This window comes from Argentina anserina, chromosome 5 (assembly GCF_933775445.1).
Source record: "Argentina anserina chromosome 5, drPotAnse1.1, whole genome shotgun sequence".
NCBI lineage: Eukaryota > Viridiplantae > Streptophyta > Magnoliopsida > Rosales > Rosaceae > Argentina > Argentina anserina.
The window spans coordinates 16,230,885-16,253,407 of NC_065876.1; the positions used below are offsets into that span (position 1 = coordinate 16,230,885).

Consider the following 22,523-nt stretch of genomic DNA (forward strand, 5'->3'; position numbering starts at 1 on the left):
TTTCGATTTACCAAAAATTTCGACGGTTAAACGAAGTCCGAATTGGATGAAAATTTTACAAGGTCACTAAATATATAGATATCGATCGATCCCGAGAAGTTTCATTCATATTGTCACTTCATAATACGATAATTTTATTATAAACCTAATATAAAAGTTATGATACATTAGTAGACACTTCGGCGATCAATAACTCCAGTTCGAAATATGGTCGTTCGATACTAGCAGATGTGATAAGTGTATATATTTAGGGAACCCGTAAAATTTCGTCAGTTTTGGATACTGTTTGACCATACGTACCTACGGTCAACAAAAAAAAGGTGTTTTGACATATCAAAATCCTCATTGACCAGGGCTTTGCCAAATGTGTTTCTTTGGTGCGACCACACATAATCGGTAAAAAAAATTAGGTGATTTCAGATATGCAAACGACTTTCGATGTTCGCACTTTGGTAATGGGTCTTCTCTTATGACATATTAGTGTTGTTTTCGGTTTACCAAAAATTCCGACAGTCAAACGAGGTCCGAATTGGATGAAATGTTTACAGGGTCACTGAATATATATACCGATCATATTGACTGGTGTCGATCGATCCCAAGAAGTTTCTTTCATATAGTTGTATCATAATGCGATATTTTTATTCTAAACCTAACAAAATATGCATGTATAATATTTTATTATTTGACGGGCCTGGCCCATGGGCCGAGCCAGGTTTCACACCTCTAATTTAAGCCCGGCCCTCTACCCACGGAAGTGGGCTTTGGCGGGCTTTCTCGCGGGTCGGTCCGGATTAAAGCCGGTCGGGCGGGCTTTGGAATCCGCAGACTAAATAATGAGGCCTACACACTTACTATTAATGTAGGGCAATATCGGTACAATGTTTGGTCTATACGCCATTCTTGTTATTGTTTAACATAAATATCAATAGCATTGAAACAAGAGAAAGATCCACGTTAGTAAATAGTAACTCCACTAGCACCTTCACTTGCGCTATCAGCCGGATCAATAATCCATGACTCCCGTAGCACATCTTCTCAATTCAATTACTTAAGGGCGAGCATATAAGCATTGGTCAATCTACGAATAAATAAATCATACCTCTGTGATAAGAATTTAAAGCACCGACGAGCACTTGATGGCGTTAGGGCTGGGAGTTGGTACAAAAAATTAGTACTGAAATCGACCATCTTGTACTGAATACCGACGAGTTGGGATGAATCGGTAATTTTTTTCCGTCCCATACTGAATCTAATACTGAAAGTTTGTAAACAGTTCAGTTCGGTACTTGTATAATTAGTACCGAATTTACCAAATTTATGCATTTTTAGTGTTTTCTTTAACTTTGTAGGTATGGACGTATGGTGTAAACTTTTGTAGGCTTATAATATTAAATTACATTAGTTAAAAGTTATAAATAGTTAGAAATACATGCAATAGTGCACATTTATGTGTATCAATTTATACTGAACCCATCTCGAATCGATATATACAGGGTCAGTTCGGTATTAATGTTTAAAATTTACAATCTCGAACCAAATTGAAACCGAATAAAATATTTATAATCGGTATTGACATAGACCTAATTCAAAACCGAACCACATACCGGTCCCAACCCTAACAATTATACTAAAACTATTTGCTAGCAATATCAAGAATTGGGATCACCTTAACAAGCGCCGAAATATGTAGGACACATACCTTGTAATTCGCCGTACCTAGGAAAGCCTCGAGTGTGGTTCACTTTCACCATGGAAAACGATTGCGGCAATGCATTCATCAACGACAAGAGTCGACAACTGCAAAAACAGAAAGAAAAATTGTACTTGTCTTCATCTGAGATTCCCAGCCATCCATAGCAAAACAACACGTGACGCGAATTATGTTATTCCATGTTAATTGATCTGCAATATTCATATTAATTGTGGCATCAATTCTATGAAGACAGACGACTTAATGAAGAGCATTTTCTCCCACTTTCTCCCTTACCTTTGCATTCTATGATTCAGAACCAATTCCAAGATTTTCATCTTCTTCTTCATCATCATATCTTCAAAGGGTTCATGTGTGTTTTTGTTTTTTCTTGATCAAGAGCACTTTCTTGAAGCTGGTCATATTGATTTCTGGGTGATCAGTGGTGAAGAGCTTGTAATTAGTTTCAACAATGGCGCTTTTGCAGCTCTTCATCACTGCCTCGATTCCGGTATTGAAAGTGCTCTTGATCACTGCACTTGGCTCTTATCTTGCACTTGAGCGCGTTAATATTCTTGGGGAACAAACCAGGAAGAACTTGAACACTGTAAGCTTTTCTTTCCTTAAGAAATAATCATACTTTTTTTTAATAGGATTATGTGGTTGATTACCATATGGTTAGATTTATACATAATACGATTCATGTGTTTATGAACAGATTGTATTCTATGTATTCAGTCCTGCCCTGGTGGGAGTTAACCTTGCGCAGACTATTACATATGACAATATGATTAAGTTGTAAGTTCAAGTCTTTTATTTAATTAAGAGTTTTTTTCACCAACAGTCCCTCAACTTTGGTGTACCTACCAATGTGATACCTCAACTCGTAATCGTACCAATGTGATACCCAGACTCTAGTATTGCTATCATTGAAGTACTTCCGTTAGTTTTTTTAAACTTTTCCGTTATCTTGGTGACGTGGCAGGTACGTGAGGCCCACAAAGAGGGTTAAAAGACAAAATTAACCTCATCTGAGATGAGCAATGTTTTTCCCGCCCTTTACCTTGAGAAAGACACCCAACAATTCCAATTTTGGCGCCAATTTTCTCTCTCTACTCCTTAATTTGTGTCTCTTATCTAAACTAAAGAACTACCGCCAACCAGTCGACCACAATCTGATAAAACCCTAGATCAATCTCATTTTCTATTTTTACCCTAGCACTTGTTAAACTAACAGAATAAATATATAAATTTATATGGAACATCTCATTTCCACAATCTCATAAGAATATAAAAACACATAACTTAACGAAATTCAAATACATGTTTAAGTACCATTAGTTGCCACCTTTTATGTTGATCTGCCATGATTTTTGCTTGTAAGAACTAATGGTACATGTAGTTGAATTTCGTTAAGTTATGTGTTTCTATATTCTTATGAGATTGTGGAAATGAGATGTTCCATATAAATTTATATATTTATTCTGTTAGTTTAACAAGTGCTAGGGTAAAAATAGAAAATGAGATTGATCTAGGTTTTATCATATTGTGGTTGACTGGTTGGCGGTAGTTCTTTAGTTTAGATATTAGACACAAATTAAGGAGTATGGAGTGAAAATTGGCGCCAAAATTGGAATTGTTGGGTGTCTTTCTCAAGGTAAAGGGCGGGAAAAACATTGCTCCTCTCAGATGAGGTTAATTTTGTCTTTTAACCCTCTTTGTGGGCCTCACGTACCTGCCACGTCACCAAGATAACGGAAAAGTTGAAAAAAACTGACGGAAGTACTTCAATGATAGCAATACTAGAGTCTGGGTATCACATTGGTACGATTAAGAGTTGAGGTATCACATTGGTAGGTACACCAGAATTGAGGGACTGTTGGTGAAAAAAACTCTTTAATTAATCTCGAAACTTTTACTGTGATGTATTAAGTATGATGCATATGACCGAAATTTTATATAGGTGGTTTATGCCTGTGAACATCATGATCACATTTATTGTTGGTTCTGTTCTTGGATGGATACTCATCCAATTAGCAAGGCCCCCTCCACATCTCAGAGGCCTCATTTTGGGTTGCTGTGCTGCTGGTAATTAAAGTTCTCTTTTGGATTTTGGAATATTAATTCATACTATTGATTTCTGAAGTTATTACCTGATTTGATGTGAACAGGAAATTTGGGGAATTTGCTCCTCATTATAATCCCAGCAGTCTGTAAAGAGAAAGGTAGCCCATTTGGGGCTCCTGATGTCTGTCACACCTATGGAATGGCTTATGCATCACTTTCGATGGCAGTAAGTATAGTACACTTCTTCTTTGTCATCTTCTTCGATATCATCAGTATGGTGGTTCTTTATCTGGGTTGTGTCTTTTGTCCTTCAGACTGGAGCCATTTATATTTGGTCATATGTATATAACATTGTGAGGATATCATCAAAGAGAATCACCCAAGATTCGTCACAGTCTTTGGAGGAAGCCTCAGAATCAGACCAAGTAAGTTACACAGAACCTCTGCTTTCTTCCAAGGAATGTGGGATAGTCGAGGACAATGCCGATCAGTATGCACTGCCCTGCACCATATCTCAACAAGATTCTAAGGTTCTAAACTTGATTATTTAGTTGCAAGATTTAATGCTCTCTAATTGTATTTATATGCTTCAAACAATTTCACATATGTTCGGTAATCTTGCATGTTATGTTACACTATACTATCAATCTAGACTTCTAAACAATCAGCTGATAAAGTTTGGTCGTAGAGTTCATATTGATAGTCTGATAGCATAACGTGTTTTCAGCAATGTGATATTTACCATATTTCTAACTCACCATATTATTCTTGTTTGTCGTGGCAGATAGAACCTCCGAGTAAATCCAAGAACTTTATAGTGAGGATTTGTGAAAAGCTCAATCTGAAAACAATATTTGCCCCTTCAACTATCGGGGCGGTATGGCTTTTCAGCACTGCCTTAACCTTTTGCTGTGTTTCAAATATTTTTCTGTTGCCAAATGAGCAGTAATTTGGTGACAAATTGACTCACTCATGCTCTTTTCTTTGGTAAAGATTGTTGGGTTTGTAATCGGAGTCATCCCTCAGATTCGTAAACTAACAATAGGAGACAGTGCTCCTCTGCGGGTGATCCAAGACACTGCTAACTTGTTGGGGTATGTTACCTATTCAGAAACTGTATCAACTCTAATTATTGATCAACACTACTGTTACCTAATTGATAATTCCAGAGGCGATGTTTGCCTCTATTTGTGTGCATCCAAATCAGACTACTTCTCAATCATTGTAACATAATGACTTTACTGAACATACAAATATGTTTTTGTAGTTTAATAACTCTTCTGTTTCTGATTGCAGAGATGGAGCTATCCCTGCTCTGACTTTGATAATTGGAGGAAACCTTCTTAAAGGTACAGTGCCAAATACTAACTACTTTTTTTTGGATGAGGTGATAGTGTTTAACTTGTTCACTTTGTTCTTTCAGGTTTGAGAGGATCAGGAATACATAAATCTATTGTTGTTGGGATCATAATAGTTCGTTACGTGTTCCTGCCTCTTACAGGCATATTGATCATTAAAGGGGCGCTAAAATTTGGTTTAGTGGACTCAGATCCATTGTATCTATTTGTTCTCCTGGTTCAGTACACACTCCCACCTGCAATGAACATAGGTAGCACAAATTAATTCCCTGGCAAGATATCTCCTATACTCGCAACTGTCTGTTGCTATGTGATCCAAACAAGTTTTTGTTATAATCTTGGCCTAACAACACTTGCGTAAACGGCAGGGACCATCACTCAATTATTCGGAGCAGGGGAAAGCGAATGTTCAGTGATAATGCTGTGGACATATGCATTTGCTTCAGTATCACTCACTTTATGGTCTGCCTTCTTCATGTGGTTTGTGGCCAGGATAGTTTGAAACAGCTGATATCGCATCTCATTCAATCACAATCATAATCATTCATCTCAGTTCTGATAGAATTGTAGGGTATATCCATTACATAAAGACATATTTTCCGAATTGTAAGCAACAAGACCAAATTGTAAGTCTTGTAATTAGGTTCAGAACTAAATGCAAAGTAGCAATTTGATTGATCAATCCAAAGACAGATTCTACATACAACTTCAAATATGATTGTCAAATGGAATGCGCTTCATGTACATTGATGTACGTCGGTGGTATATCCACTGATTCTATCTCCTGAGAAGTTGTCAGAGTTTGGAAACGAGGGCAAAAGAAAGTGTTGTTTTGAGGTTTGACTATGTTAATTCCCAGTTTTGGGTGATTGAGTACTAAACAAATGAATGGTGGAGGTGCTGAAGTGTAGACTAGTACGTGATTTTATGGGATTGTTGCTGCATCCATCTCAACTTTTGCATTTTGCTTTGAACATCTCCTGGAGCTATCTGAGCAGCTACTATTTCTTTGACTCGCTTGGTTATGAGTCCCTCATAAACATTGTTCACTTTCATGAACAACGGGGATGAGAGTGAGGGGAATGTAAGGAAATGCATATCATACAAATTATTTAGGGCTTGAGGGCAGCCGCACCAGCCTTTATTCAAAAATAAATAAATAAACTAAACTAAACGACGTAATTAACAAAGTACCAGGCTTTTGTGGTCATGATTCATAACACCGATGTGCACGTCACTGTTGGATAACAGTAATTACTCTTTTGGGAGTGTCAGAATTATTTACTAGAAGGATCAACAACCGAGATCCCTTGATAAACGCCGAGTCAACATGGATAGTGCTGCTTACGATGAGCAAACAAATTGCACTTGGATCAGTTCCGGTAACCAACTTTTTAAAGTGTCAAAAATATTTACTATAAATATCAAAACAACCGAGATCACTTGATAAGGGCCGAGTCAACACGGATAGTGCTGCTTACGACGAGCAAACACATTGCAACATCAACTACTTCCAAGTCTGGAAACAAGGACGTAATACGTAGAGCACATCTTGTACTTCCCCGGAAACCTAAGAATTACGAAGCCTCCGAGCTAGTGGAAAGCGATGCGGCATGCATGCATTAACGGAAAAACAGAAGGCAAAATTGTATTTAAATAGTACTTGTCACCTGAGATTCCCAGCTATGAGCTATCCATACCGGCCCTGATATCATCAAGACCAAAACAAAACGAATACGTGACGCAAATCATGTAATTCCATTTGGTTCATCTACAGTGTTCATATTAACTGTGTCATAAAACCTATAAAGACTGGCTACTAAGCCCTACTATGTGTAAGAAGCTTCACTTTCTCCCACGTACTCCCTTACCTTTGCATTCTATGATGCAGAACCAGTTCCCAGATTCTCAGCTTCTTCTTCATCATATCTTCAAAGGGTTCGTGTTTGTTTTTGTATCTTTTGAGGCAAAGGAGAGGAGGCAGCTACGTAATTGAAGCTGATCATATTAATATCTGAGTGATAAGTCATAAGTGGTGAAGAGCTTGTCAGTTTGAACAATGGCGCTTTTGCAGCTCTTCATCACCGCCTCAATTCCGGTTTTGAAAGTGCTCTTGATCACTGCTCTTGGATCCTATCTTGCACTTGAGCGTGTTAATATTCTTGGGGAACAAACCAGGAAGAGCTTGAACACTGTAAGCTTTTCTTTCCTTGAAAAAAAAAAACTTAAATAATGAGATTATGTGGATTTACCACGGTCAATTTGTACATAATGCAGTTGTTGTGTTTATGAACAGGTTGTATTTTATGTATTCAGTCCTGCCCTGGTGGGAGTTAACCTTGCCCAGACTATTACATATGACAGTATGATTAAACTGTGAGTTCAAATTCTCAGTAGTCGGTTTCAAATTTTACATTGATTTATGTACAGTATGAAGTATATGACTAATTTTCCACAGGTGGTTTATGCCTGTGAACATCTTGATCACATTTATTTTTGGTTCTGTACTTGGATTGGTAATCATCCACTTGGCAAGGCCTCCTCCACATTTCAAAGGCCTCATTTTGGGTTGCTGTGCTGCTGGTAATTTAAGTTCTCCTTTGGCTTTCGGAATCGTAGTTCGTACTAATGATTTCTGAAGTTATTATCTGATTTGATGTGAACAGGAAATTTGGGGAATTTACTCCTCATTATAATCCCAGCAGCCTGTAAAGAGAAGGGAAGCCCATTTGGAGCCCCTGGTGTCTGTCACACATATGGAATGGCTTATGCATCACTGTCAATGGCAGTAAGTAGTACACTTCTTTGATGTCTGCATCTTCAATCTCATTAGTATGGTGGTTCTTGATCTGGTTTTTGTCGTTTATTTTCAGGCAGGTGCCATTTATTGTTGGACCTATGTGTATAACATTGTGAGGATATCTTCAAAGTGGAGTCCCCAAGACTCCCCACAGTCTTTGGAGGAAGCCTCCCAATTAAACCAAGTAAGATTGATGCATAACATTCTTTTGGCAATGTGATATTTACCTTGTAAGTCACCAACTCACCATATTGTTGTTGTTTGTCGTGGCAGATAGAACCTCCGAGTAAATCCAAGAACAGTATAGTGAGAATGTGTGAAATGCTTAATCTCAAAACGATATTTGCCCCTTCAACTATTGGGGCGGTATGGCCTTTCAGCACTGCCTTTTGCTGAGTTTTAGTACTTTTCACTTGCTAAATGAGCAGTAATTTGGTGACAAATATGACTCACTCTTTTTATTTTGGTAAAGATTGTTGGGTTTGGAATCGGTGTCATTCCTCAGATTCGTAAGCTAATAATAGGAGATAGCGCTCCTCTGCGGGTGATCCAAGACACTACTGCCTTGTTGGGGTATATTTACTACCTATACAGAAACTGTACCAACTCTTTGATTTGAACTTAATTTTGGATTGCTTATATAGCTCCCAAGTTCTGTTACATGATTCCAGAGATTGCAGTCGAATAAGATTTCTTCTCATTGTACAGCATAATGACTTTGCTGAAATGCATTCACATCACAGGAACCTACAGATATCATTATTTGAATAAGTACTTAACTCTATGACTCCTGTTTCTGATTGCAGAGATGGAGCTATCCCCTCTCTCACTCTGATAATTGGAGGAAACCTTCTTAAAGGTATACAATGCCAATTGATAAGTCTACATTTCCTGGTTTCATGCATATGGTGATGGTTTTTAACTTGGTTAACATTGTTCTTTCAGGTTTGAGAGGGTCAGGGATACAGAAATCTGTCGTCGTTGGAATCCTAATTGTTCGTTATGTGATCCTGCCTCTTACAGGCCTAATGATCATTAAAGGGGCGCTAAAACTTGGCTTCGTTCATTCTGATCCATTGTATATATATGTTCTGTTGCTTCAGTACGCACTGCCACCAGCAATGAACATAGGTAACCCAAATTTATTCACTTGCAAGATTTCTCCAATTTAGAATTGTTCCAATTCCCTTGCAAGAAATCTGTCGTCTGCTCACAATGCTTGTTATGGCAGGAACCATCACCCAACTGTTTGGAGCAGGAGAGAACGAATGTTCAGTAATAATGCTGTGGACATATGTACTTGCTTCAGTATCACTCACCTTATGGTCTGCCTTCTTCATGTGGTTTCTGACCACGCTAGTCTGAACAGCTAAAAAACACATCTCATTCAATCACAATCTAAATCATTCATCTTAGTTCTCATAGAATCATCCATTATTTTCCAAAATAGTAAGCAACCGGGACACCTTTATGTGTTGGTAATTAGGTTTCGAAATCCTAAAATAAATTCAACCCAACTGCAATATGCTTGAGGAAAGCAAAGAAAATTCACTACATAATATCTGTTAGCTAGCAATTTGAGAATCCATCCAAATTCCACATGTTTTGTTGTAAGCTTCTTCAATTTCCTTTTTAGAGACCAGCCTTGTCCAGATCATCAAAGTAAGGGTGTTCCATAGCCTTCTTTGCTGAAATGCGTTTTCCAGGCTCATATTGCAACATTTCCTACACATGTAAACAATTCAAGCATGTATTATTTACAGTACAGAGTAACAAGAAACCAAAGAAACCAAGTGCACGACATACCGACAAAAGATGCAAACCATCAGCATCCAAATTCGGAACAGCCTTGGACAAACTCTGAGGGCTCCACTGGGGATACTCATGCCAGTTCATGAGTTTGCTTACACCAGGCCACATGGTTTCATTTGGAGTACCCAACAACCTACATCACAAAAACACAAAAATGAAGCACCATTGACAAGGAAGCAATAAGGCACATCATAACTGGAAGGTATCTTGGTCAACCTGAATATATGTAGGAGCTGCTGCAGTTCAGAATCACCAGGAAAGAGTGCTTGCTTTGTGACAAGTTCAGCTACAAGTTTGAATTAAACATACTATTGAAACCAACGGCGCAATTGCAGAACACAAATATCAAAAACCAAATACATGAACTTGAAAAATAGGTCCGTACCAAATATGCAGCCAACAGACCAGATATCAACTGCGGTTGAGTAATGGGTTGATCCGAGAAGGACTTCAGGTGCCCTATACCAAAGGGTCAATATCTGCAAGCACCAATTTCACATACAAGTAAGACTGCCCTACTACCTCACTACTGCTACGTCACAACAACACGGGATCAAATGCAATCGAAGATTACAAGAAAAGCATGCACTACCTCATGAGTATACTTCTTGATGGGCACAGTATATGCTCTAGCCAGTCCAAGATCCGCAATCTTAAGTGTCAAACTCTTGCGGTCCATCAGCAGATTGTGCGGCTTGAGATCCCTGCAAAATCGCGGTAAATGAGAGAGCCAGCCAACCAATTCCAACACTACTAACGCACAAAGCTCGAAACTAGACCAATCAAATCGTCAAAAACTTTACCTGTGTAAGATTCCATGACCATGGCAGAAGGCCACGCCTTTGCACAATTGGTACATCAGACTCTGCACCATCACAAATCCGCCATAAATTCATGTACACACACGCTAATAGCATCGAAACGAAAAACGAAGTGTAGAATTGAATTCAGACCTTAACAACAGGAGCAGGAATCAATTCACCAGATTGTCGAAAACTGCGAATGAACTTCTTGACATCAGTCTCCATGTACTCAAACACCAAGTAGAGCACCGTCTTGCCTTCCTTGTTCGTGCCTTGCTTCACATCCATCAACCTGATCCAAAATCAAAAGTCTCAAATCCCCCAATTCGAAACCCTAATTTCAAAAATCCAAAGGGTCTAATAAGCGCGTGTACCTGACGACGTGAGGGTCGCGGGAGAGCATGCGCAGGATGGAGACCTCGCGGAGAGTGGTGGGAGGGACGCCTTCTTCGTCTTCATGGAGGCGAGTCTTTTTCAGGGCGACTATTTTGCCCGTGGCCTTCTCTCTGGCTCGGTAGACCTTCCCGTAGGTCCCTTCGCCGACCTTCTCCAGTTTCTCGAACGCGTCCATTGCCGACACTGCGATCGTCGCTGGCTTCTCCATTTTCTTCTCTCTCTCTCTCTCTCTCTCTCTCTCTCTAGAAATTTCGATTTGGGTGAGTGAGGAGAGGAGAGAGGGGTTAGGAGTGATTTATATAACGGTTTTAGAGTTGGGGTGGGGGGGAGATATTATTGTGATCGTTGTGCCGCTAACGGCAACTGTTTTTGAAATTCAAATTTGTCCGAAACAGAGGCGCCTGACTCTTTGTTACCTTCTTTTCCATAAAAACCCGTTTCACTATTTGGGCCTCACACTACCCGTTTAACCATTTTTCTCTATTTTTCAGGAGATTATATTAGATTTTTTTTAAAACAAGGACGAAATTATATCAATTAATTAAATAGTACATATCACGATGCAAAAACATCGGAAAACAAAAAAATATAACAAGATGGACAATCGCATCTAAGATAACTAGATAACTAAAAGAGCAACAACTCGTAACTAGATGCACAAACGCATCAAGAAGGAAAAGTAACCGGGTAACCGTGTGAGTTGATGCACTAAGGCATCGTTGCACTGCACATCTCACAAAAGCAGTGTAAAACGGAGAGTAATCATAACTGTAACTGTAACCAAGGAGATCGAGAAACACCAAGAGTGACAACTCAAAGGTTAGCAAATGACCTATCAATAACCAAAACCAATAACAGAAAAATATGAGCAGTTGTTTCGGACGCAAGATGAGACAACAAATACGTCCCGTGTCCCATATAAGGATCCAGATCTGACCCGAAAACAAGCGAAGCACAATATGGGCCCAAGTCCAAGCAACTCCGAACCACAATATCAAGCAATTGGGCCTCCCAAAGGAAAAGGCCCAAGTCCAAACACCATCGCCGCCGCCTAGAGCATGTTTCACCACCGCACGGTGCCTCTCCACACCCCTCTGGTCACCACCATACGGCAAAGAAATCCTTTTGACCAAATTTGAAAACCACCACGGTATTTCAAGACCCCAGCCCCGCTAGATCTGCGAGATGCTGCAAATCAACACCAATGGCAATACAACGTCGACGACCTGGATCCCAAATACGGGTCCAAGCCCATCAAACTAGTGTACTTCCGATCCAGGAGTTTGACACTGCCGCCCAACGCAAGACAACCCCACCATGCTCCGTCGATTGCCCAGCCACATGCCATGCCCTCACCCATCATGACTCCAGAGATTTGAGCTGCGAGGCTAACCCTGACCGCACCCAACGCATATCAATGCGCAACTGATCTAGATCGGAAAACTTATGCTGACACCAAGCAGACTTGGAGAGAGTAGAAGAAAAGGCCAACCAAGAGAGAGCCAAAGGAGAGACCTCTCGAAAGGGATCGGAGATCCAGTGCCGCATCAAACAGAGCCCTCCCGCTAGGGTTTGAAGCCGCTGAGCGAGAGAGAATGCTCTCGTCATTATATGAAATGTTAATCCCTAGAGATTATATTAGATGGTATCCAAAAATCACCAATACATAAGAGGCCAATTTGGTATGTTTTTCTACATTTTCTCTATTATAAGTTTTCAATTTGGTCTGGTTTGGTTCGTAGAATGTATTTACAGTTAAGTTATTCATTTAGTTCATCGACCAGTCAGGAGGCCAGTGAAGGTGAGAAAATGTGAAGGTGATGAGCTAAGCAAGGGCCTCAAAGCTGAATTCATGAGTTACAGAAGAAAACATCATAGCTCACTCACTCATAACAGAATCTATATAAACAAAGTGATTGTGCAAAGGTTAATTATTATCTCCATCCTCTATTCTGTTAGCGTGAGTAAGCTGTGTAAAGCAACAAACATGTTACTCATGGTGGTAGAACAGCTAGATTCATCATTAGAGATAGTGCTAACAGCAATTCAATTGTCCTCGGGGGAAAAAACTTGCGTACAAACTAGTATGTACGCGTGCGTCCAAACTCTCGTTTATTTGCACACTTTGCGAATATAAATACATGATTTTAACCGTTCAAAAGTTTAGTTTATTACTAAAGATCATTTCTGTAAAATATCAACATAAACAAAAATCGTTTTCATAGTCGATTGCATCAAACAAATTGACGGTTGATCATGAGACTACTAACTTTTCCCATAACCGTTCATTTGTTTGATGCAATCGACTATGAAGACGATTTTTGTTTATGTTGATATTTTACAGAAATGATCTTTAGTAATAAACTAAACTTTTGAACGGTTAAAATCATGTATTTATATTCGCAAAGTGTGCAAATAAACGAGAGTTTGGATGCACGCGTACATACTAGTTTGTACGCAAGTTTTTTCCTCGGGAAAAAGAGTCGACCAGTAACCTCCTGATCTCTTATCTGATAGTCGATGACCCTTTATAGTTTATACTGTGCGACTCACTTGTTAATGTTTCTCAAAATAATGCCTAATACTGTATCTGTACGGCTCATTTGTGCACAACGTTAGTATACAAGTCTGGTAACTTTTTTAGCGACCAAAAATAGAACCAAGAGTAATTATTATCCAGACTTCCAGAGTAACCATTAACCAGAAACAAGTTCCACGAATACTGAGCATTAACTGGGATGATCATCTGACTTGCATGCTCTTTGGAGCTGAAATAATATGGTTCATAGACCACCAAGGACACGTTCACCTTAGGGGTGGGAGGAAGAGCAGCCCATTTTTTGGTGAACAATCCAAAGTAATCACGCTGATCGTCTCTGGTTGCGCAGCACAAAACCAGGGCCTTACAACCGGTGGTACAAGGCAGCATGATTCACCGTCGAATGGCCACATCATACTTTTAGAGGCTAGTCTTTTAGATCTTCTAGGTTCTCATAACATGGGAGGAAACTGAGACTGAAGTTTCTTGATATGGTTTTGAAATATGGATTCTCCGATGTTAGGAAGATATTTGAAGGTCGATAGATGTCGAAGAAAACTAGGGTTGTGGGAATGGGCGTCTGCAAATCATACTGGAGACGTAGATAACGGCCAATGAAATAACTATGAGATTGAGCCATCGCTTGTATACAGACTTGCATTGGAAAGTAAGTTCATTGGGGGCAAGTCGAGAGAGAACTTCCACCAATAAAGACTCAGGAAGGTCATCAATTTTCGTGGATGATTGACATCCTGCTCGTGTTACCCTCTTTCTACTCGTCATGGTTCCGCAGAGGGTTGGATTGGTAGACACAAATTCTTAGTCTCCTCCAAGTTATTGTTGGAAGAACAATCTTAGAACAACACAAAACACCTCTGAAATTGAGAGATTGGAGCTTATTTCAGTAAAGACAACAACAGTTGGGTTTTATATATCCTAGTAAAAGCTAACAGAAACACAAGCCATAACAACCACGTATAGTATACATAAAAACGTGGTGAGTACGTTTTTGTTTCTATGTTTTAGACTGAAGCCGGATCGGACTCGTTTACGGCTATCTACCCTCAGACAGTCAAACCCTGGGGACTGATTCCGTTTGATTTTGGCTTTAAAACCTTGATCTTCCCCCAGATGAGAGGAGATTCATACCAATTTTACCTCATGGCTTTTTCTAAGTCTTGTTTGAGATAAATCCTTCTTCAGAAACCATAAACACCCTTTCGTTGATTTCACTAGGTCCAACGGGAATCTTATCGTCCTTTTTTGCTGTATATACTTGGATTTTGTACTTACATGTCTCAAGTGATTTCGACTCTTCGTTGGCTCTGCATGTGTTTGGCGTCTGAAATTCTCTTGGGGTTCTGATTCCTATCTTTGCATTTAGTTATAGCTTTGATCAATTGGTTATAGCTAGCTTTGATCTTGTCTACCGATATCCTGATTGCCTCCAGAACCGACTCAATTCTGTTTGTTGGAATTTTATCGTTCTTTGATGTAATGTGTTAATTAGACACTATGATAGATAAGGATGCAGCTAAAATACTCATCACTAATTAAGCTACCTTTCTCTAATTTTCTCTGTATTCCTCATATTGCTTCTTTGGAATGATAGACTTTTTCATATAACGTTTTGTTGTCACATCCTCGTTATTTTATTGTCGGTTTACTCATCAGCAGACTGGTTCTAGTTGGTATATGACTTCATAAGCCTACATATATATATGGAAATTGGGAATGAGTTATTGTCCTTGAATGTTCAGCGTTCTGACCCCTCGATTCTTGTGGGAGATTTTAACTGTATCTTGAATTTAGATGAAAAATAAGGTGTAGTACTAATCGTTTCTCAATGCTACTGGTCTTGTTTCTCTGCATTTTACTGGCAATTTGTTTACTTGGTTGAATTAATAGCGGAATGATATTTGTAATTTTGTATTGAGGAGAGACTAGATCGTCCTTCTGCTTTAACTTTATTTCCCTTTATGTCGCTAAAAGATCTTCCCTGTGGCTGGTTCAGATCATGGACCTATTTATCTCAATGTTTTAAAAAGTAAAGGCGTACTCTTAAGACGTTTTCTTAAAAAATCTTGAGGCTTAAAACTTGAGGTGCATAAAGCGTAAGCCTTATGTTATAAAAAATTAGTAGTTAAAAGTGTAAATATATAATTATACAAATACAAAAAGAACAAATATACATAAGAACTTTCCAATTTATTACATTTAGATATAATGAAATTTATTATCCAAATATTTTAGATAGTTTTCATCAAATTAAACATATTATATAAATAAATATAAAAAGATATTTAAAAATATTATTTTCTAAGGCGTAATAAAATGCGTGAAAAACGTAGCATATGGTGTAAGACGTAAGCTTTTTAAGCATTGATACTCAGACCGAAAAACAGAAGCATTATGTAAGTAGCCTAGCCTTTTTAAAAACCTCAAGCGAGCCTTGAGGCGAGTTTTTTAGAACATTAATTTATTTTTATTTGATTCTAGGAATTTGTAGCAAAATAAAGCCCTTTAAACTTGAAGCAATGTGGTTACAACACACTGATTTCAAGAATATTGGGCTCACTGCTTGGAATTCTCATACTATAGCTAGGTAGTCCTTCCCAACAATTTCTTACCAAAATTCATGCGTTCCAAGCTTTAGCAGGCTCACTGGAACTTTGATGTGTTTTTTTTTTTTGAAAGGACGGAAGAGCTCCAAACTAGCTGGGAGCCTCCATATTGATAGAATTGGGAAGAAGGGGGGGGGGGGGACATCATACTTAAACCCCTACAATTTTACAATTTTGAAGAACATCTTCAAGAAGAACATCATAATAGCAGGACTCTCCTCAAACCACACTTGATCAACAAACTGACCACTAGCAAGGTGAGCAAGCCTATTGGCCACACCATTTGCTTGTCTATAGACATGTCTAAACTAAATGAAAGCAAAAGAGAAAGAGTACCTTCTACATTCATCAACAATCCGACCTATCTCCGAACAATCTTCCTTATCCTTTTGAAGGGCATTAACCAGCACAGAACAACCCATCTCAACCTCAAGCTCATTCCACCCCTGATGTGTTTGGTAATATATTTCAGAAAATGAAATATTTTTTACCGACAACTACAATCTATTCAACTGCTAGTCCCGGTGTTGCTAATGATTCTTTGCAGGAACGGAATTTGTTACAACAGCTAGATGATCTCTTTAGAGAAGAAGATACAGCTGTTTTGGGTTTAGCGGGCTAAATCACCCTAAATGTAAGTGGCTCCAACTTGAGACCTTCATTCCTCATGGATTAAACAATAACCGGTAATGTTTACAGATATTAATCATATAACATAATGGCTGAAGATTTCATTGATATATTTTCAGATGTATTCATTTCCATGTACACTTATTAAATCTGATAGTAACCAAAAGTAGAGTAAGTCCAACTTTTAGTTTTTAGTAGTAAAAAGGAAGGTAAATCCGAAACTAGCTGGAAAAATGAGAAAAATTAATTGGTTTATATCATCCATCATAGTTTCAATTGGATTCAAGTTTCAAATGACAGAAAGGTTCAAACCAATCTGTGAACTAAGCTCACGATGCACTATGGAAAGAATTAAAGACTAACAATCATACCAGCTCAAGCTCAGATTAATTTACCTTCAATCTTTGTTTCATTTGGTTTAGAGATTGAATATTACTATATATTTTATATCAAATGAATCTGTCTGTTATTAAAATCAGCCCAACATATTTATCATGGTTTAGTTGCATCTGACTATTACTAGAATCGTCCTGATATATATACATAATATGGAGCCCTAGTTAAATTTTCACATGCAAGTGATGCAACTAGCTATCCACACCACAGAGATTAACCAAGTACAAATACTATATTAATTGTCCTTTGGTTACTGAGAAAGTAGATCCACGATTTGAAGACAATGATGGTTTACATTTGGAGTTAGTACGTGTACAGTTCAGAAACTAGGAAACTACTCGCCCTCCGCCTCCTCATGGAGGCTTTCAACATTGTCACTCTACGAGCATTGTTCCATGTCCTCCGCTGTCTCCACAGCAGCAGCCTCCGACACCTTGGGATTGGCCGTCCTAATGAACGCCGCCAATGTCATCTCCATCTTTGCTGAATCTTCTAGACTAAGTTAGCGGTGAGAAGATGGCTTCTTGATGCACCTACCACGATGCCGGCCAAGCTTCGCCGGGGAGGGAGCGGCGAATACATAGCACCTATGCCGCCATGCATGGCCGTGAGCCCTAACTTCGTTGGTGAAAGGTTGACCAGTGCCATATTAAGGCCATGTCGGCCTCTCTTCTCTGATGTACCGGCTTCATCCTCGTGGCGACACTGGACTCAAATTTAATGGAGCCAGAGTCTCAGGCACATGGATTGGGCGCTTATCTTTCGAAGCAGCCAAGGTTGGCATATCCTGACCAGCTCTGATGACAGAGTTGAGATTTGGGAGATTGAAGCCCTAAACACCATATCTGGCTCAGCCATTGGTTCGGGTGGACGGAATCGCCACATGGATCAAATATCTCCCTGGAAGGTATCGAATGGAGCAGCATGCACGATGTTAAGTTTACCAACTAGGTAAAAACGGGGAGCCACACAGTGTAATGACCTGATTTTTCGGGATCAATTTATTTGATTTTGTAGGAATTGATAAACGTTGTACGAATATTAAAATGCGTTTGTTTCGCTTTGCGATGTTGAAAAATCGAAAACAGAAACGTATCGGAACTTTTAATTAGAAAACGTTACGTTTCCGCGACACGAGAATCGACTTTTACTCCGTCACTCGTTTGTGAAAACTTTATTCACAAAAGTTGTAGAGCTCGTCGATACGAGTTCGTGGACACATCACGCATTCTAATCGGACGTCGTACGTGAAAGTTATTAACGACGGAAGTTAGTTTCCGATTTTGGAAGTTGGTATAAAAAGGGAATTTTAGAGATTAGGATTTCCATTTTCGGAAACCCTTTCTCTCTCCTCACCCCGCCTCCCTCTTCTCTCTCTCTCTCTCTCCCCAATCTCTCTCCCTCCCCCTCATAAAAAGCTTACCGCCGATCTACCACCGCCTGCCGTCCGTGTCACTCACCGCCTCGCCCAAAAGCATCGCGCGGCCCTCCGCAGTCGACCCCGAGCTCGACACACCGTCCCACGCCGCGTCAGAGCTCAACCAACAACTCCAAGAATCCGCATAAACTGCCTCCGTCCAAGGCGCTCCTTCGGCGACTCTCCGGTGCATCCAAGGCACGAATTAGGTAAGGGTTTGTGTGATTGGTTGCTTTGTGTGTGATTTAGAGAGATTTGTGGAGGATTGGAGGAGATCGGAGAAGGAGGGGGCGATGAAGATACCGCCGCCTTAGGCGGCGTGTGAGGGGAGGTGAGGTAGCCTAGAGGCGGCCTGAGACCATAGGAGGGTAGAGGAGGAAGAAAGGAAGAGTTTTGGGGCGGTGGCGGCGTGCTACGCGCCGGTGTCGGAGTCGGCGCGTGGGCCCCACACGCTTCCACAGTGAGAGCCACGCGCCGCCACATGCGGCGGCACATGAATAGTGATTTTGAAACAGTAATTTGTAAAAAATATTTTTACGTATGATAAATGTAAAAAGTGATTTACGTATAGTAAATGTGAATTTATTTTACATACGGTAAATGTAAATGTAATTTACGTATAGTAATTGTAAAAGTAATTTATGAAGGGTAAATCGGTAATTATTATTTACTGAGTCAGTATATACGATTGAATAGTACTTGGATGTACAGAAATACGTAAATACTGTATATTTGTACAGAAATACGTAAATAGTATGTACTTGTACATGAATACATAATTAATATGTATTTGTACAATAATACGTGAATAGTGACTCGGTGAACTGTAATTTTCGTAAAAACCAGAAATTGCTGAACAATAAAATATTATTACTGTTCCGGCATTTAAGGTTTTACGTAACTATTCTAAATTCACTTCTTATCTTTTCTAGGTGATCGATACATCACGTAAATGATTCACTTTCGGAATCGTGGAAATTACGCTCAAGATTATAAGGAGTAAAATCTCACAATGGCGAATCTACCCTTGTGGAGATTCAAGAATATGCTAAATTTTAAAGAACGAACTATGATATGTATATGATATAGTGGATTGTGTATGTGTATAAATGGTAAATAGGTACATATATATGGTTTGCTATATTATATATTGTCGTAATTTTCGTTGCAAATAAGTTCATTTTGATGTTGAGATTTATTTATTTAGCATGTTGATTCGATTGTACAATATCATGTGATGATTGTTGGTACGTGGTTTTAACATTGATTTTGTTAAAACGTTTTGATGTCTTCGGACGTGTGTTATGACATCAGACGTGTTTTCTGTCTTCAAACGTGTGTTATGTCTTCAAATGTGTTGACATGTCGGAACCTAGCCTTGGCCGGGCGAAAGTTACAATACAGTTAGAGCTCTAGTCTGTCTGCCGGGGTACTGCATAAGAGGTAACAGATGAGTTATCAGCTTATGAGTACTCATATTTTTGATATTGGGTAGTAAGTGGTTGTCCAATGTCGGCGGCGTACTACATGAGGGGTAACAGAGGTATATCAGCGCTCATGAGTACCTGTGTTATAAATGCATTTGGGTAAACAGAGGGGTTGCCTAATTTCTCATGAACATATATATTTTCACATTATTAGACAATCAGATGGGCCGTCTAATGAGTCATGAGTGCATTTATAATTGATGTTTTGTAGATTTTCGTATATATTTTTATGCGAGTTGTATTTGTTGTTTTCTCATACGAGCTGGAAAGCTTACCGGGTTTGTGTTTATAATCTCGGTGCACCTATTCAATGGTGTAGGGGATAATCCCGTAGGTGTGGATTAGCGGAAATCGACGGACAACTCTGAAGACTTGAAGTTGTTTTATTCTATCTTGTGGTGAAGATTTGTGAGGATTTTTACATTTCCATTTGATATAATGTTGAATTATAAATTTGGTTTGTAATAATCATTTTGGCTGAGTTGTACTATGAACTCAGTGATGATCCGCCGTAACATTAAAATGATTTCGATTTATTGAGATTGTTTTAGAGTTTTTCTTGACTTCGAAATTTGAGTTTCATACTCAAAATTTTGGGGGTCGTGACACACAGTCGTCTGAATCAACAGCTCAAGTATTGATTCCTCCCAACTATGTTTGCACTTCTTTGCAAACTACTTGAGCATCATCAAAGTTTTTTGCTTCTCCTAGGTGCTTAAGTAAGTACCACAGTAAAACCAACAAGCCCTGAAAAGGTCATCTATGGAATGTATGTTGTAGTTATGAAGAACCTTGTAAAATCTGTATCCTTAACACTTTTGTGAAACAATAATAAAAAAGCCACTTGATGATGAACACAATTTAGACTATGCAACATCAATCATTGCAAGATTCAAAGTGTTATTGGCATAAGTGATACAATAAAATTAGAACCATAAGGAGATGGAATTGACACAAGCCGTTACAATGCGCGACACCCCTGCACACACATATATATATATATATACATATATGTTGAGAAATTTGAAATACACTCCTTTCATCACTTAATATACTCCTCTTATATTTTTTTTGTCTAATATTTTCATCCAACTTCCATCTGTGCCCCTTCTCAATAAATAAACAATTGAAAAGAAAATTAAAAAAACGTATGCCATAAATACTACGTACATCATCTAATTTATTATTATTTAATATACAATTAACTACTAATCAATTCCGCCACATATATAAAAGTACTAATATCTTTCTTTTTTTATAACATCAATAAGGTGAAATAACCTAGTTTTCTTATCTTTGTTGTTATCAAGTTTATGTCTCTAATATTTTAACAAATTCAACATATACCAATATCTTCACAATTCATATAATCATGGATGTGTTATAAATGATGATAATATACGCATGCATGTATGCAAGATACATATATATTTTCTTAATCTCTTTCAATATGTGTCAACAATTTAATTGCTTGCTAGTTCTTCACACAAACTAACGTTTTTTTTAAAATCATTTTATCATGAAGATGCCCATGAAGACGAGGATAAAATCTAACCTCATTTTTTAATATTTATTTATTTGTGCAATTTATTTATAAATGAAAAGGGGAATCGATAGAACTTTAATGACAAAAAAAAGCACAAGTGTGTGCATTTAGTGATTGAAAGGGTGTATATAAAATTTCTCATATATGTTAAGTGGCATTCAAACATTTGGCGTAAAAAAAATTTAATACTCTCCCGATTCATGATATGATTCTCTTCATATCTATGTCATGCATATTCCAAGTCTAATCAATTAAACATGAAAACATATTCATATCATGTATATTCCAAGTATAACCTAACATATGCAGTCCTAGCATGCATTATTTCGTTCATCATTTTCATTACGCATTAGTGCAATATATATGTGGACGCGTAACTATAATTCTTAAAGTTTAAGATATTGAATATTTGATTAAACTACCAATATCTTATCATTTATTTAAAATGGCCAATGATTCAGTAGTTCCAACTTTTGTTCTACTTGTCATTCTAGCTGTTATAATTATAACACTGCGACTGTAGTATGTCTTGATTACGATTACCTCCAACTTGTTCACCAAAACCCTAGATATTTTAATCCAAACACAGTCTGCCAAAGTTTTTACTTAGGGCTATGGCATACAAATAAGACCTAATATCAATATGCTGAATATTGTAATCCAAGACACTTTGTTTTTAAGCCGCTAACACAAGTAATCAACATCTCATGATTTTAATTGAAATGGTCAGCGATTCGATAGTTCCAACTTTTGTTCTACCAATCATCATCGTTGTTATAATTACAACTGCGACTGCATCATATTCTGATTACGATTACCTCCAATATGTTCAGCAAAACACTAGTTATTTAAATCCAAACACAGCCCACCAAAGTTTTGGCACTCATTGGCTATGGCCTACCAATATCACCCGATATCAATATGTTGAATATTGTAATCCAAAGAACTTTTTTTTAGC

The 22,523-nt window shown here is 38.4% G+C and overlaps 2 protein-coding genes and 1 pseudogene across 3 annotated transcripts; 2 read left to right on the forward strand and 1 right to left on the reverse strand.

The window, feature by feature from the left end:
• The first annotated feature begins 1,838 nt into the window (after positions 1-1,838).
• On the forward strand, positions 1,839-5,790 carry LOC126796443 (protein PIN-LIKES 3-like). The gene is made up of 10 exons (XM_050523270.1): positions 1,839-2,297; positions 2,409-2,488; positions 3,654-3,778; positions 3,862-3,983; positions 4,072-4,287; positions 4,542-4,634; positions 4,751-4,851; positions 5,054-5,106; positions 5,181-5,366; positions 5,484-5,790. Exons 1-10 carry the CDS (start codon positions 2,163-2,165, stop codon positions 5,615-5,617), a joined length of 1,245 nt encoding a protein of 414 aa, XP_050379227.1. The 5' UTR covers positions 1,839-2,162; the 3' UTR covers positions 5,618-5,790.
• Positions 5,791-7,174: 1,384 nt separating this feature from the next.
• On the forward strand, positions 7,175-9,280 carry LOC126796444 (protein PIN-LIKES 3-like; annotated as a pseudogene).
• A 76-nt stretch (positions 9,281-9,356) lies between these two features.
• On the reverse strand, positions 9,357-11,181 carry LOC126793763 (cyclin-dependent kinase B2-2-like). Of its 2 annotated transcripts, XM_050520381.1 has the most exons (9): positions 10,905-11,181; positions 10,773-10,822; positions 10,681-10,712; positions 10,531-10,592; positions 10,320-10,431; positions 10,113-10,206; positions 9,944-10,013; positions 9,722-9,860; positions 9,357-9,640 (listed from the first exon to the last, which is right to left on the reverse strand). In XM_050520381.1, exons 1-9 carry the CDS (start codon positions 11,132-11,134, stop codon positions 9,548-9,550), a joined length of 882 nt encoding a protein of 293 aa, XP_050376338.1. In that variant the 5' UTR covers positions 11,135-11,181; the 3' UTR covers positions 9,357-9,547. The 2 variants fall into 2 exon arrangements, with proteins under 2 accessions (XP_050376338.1, XP_050376337.1); XM_050520380.1 differs by having other exon boundaries at positions 10,681-10,822.
• Between the last annotated feature and the right edge of the window lie 11,342 nt (positions 11,182-22,523).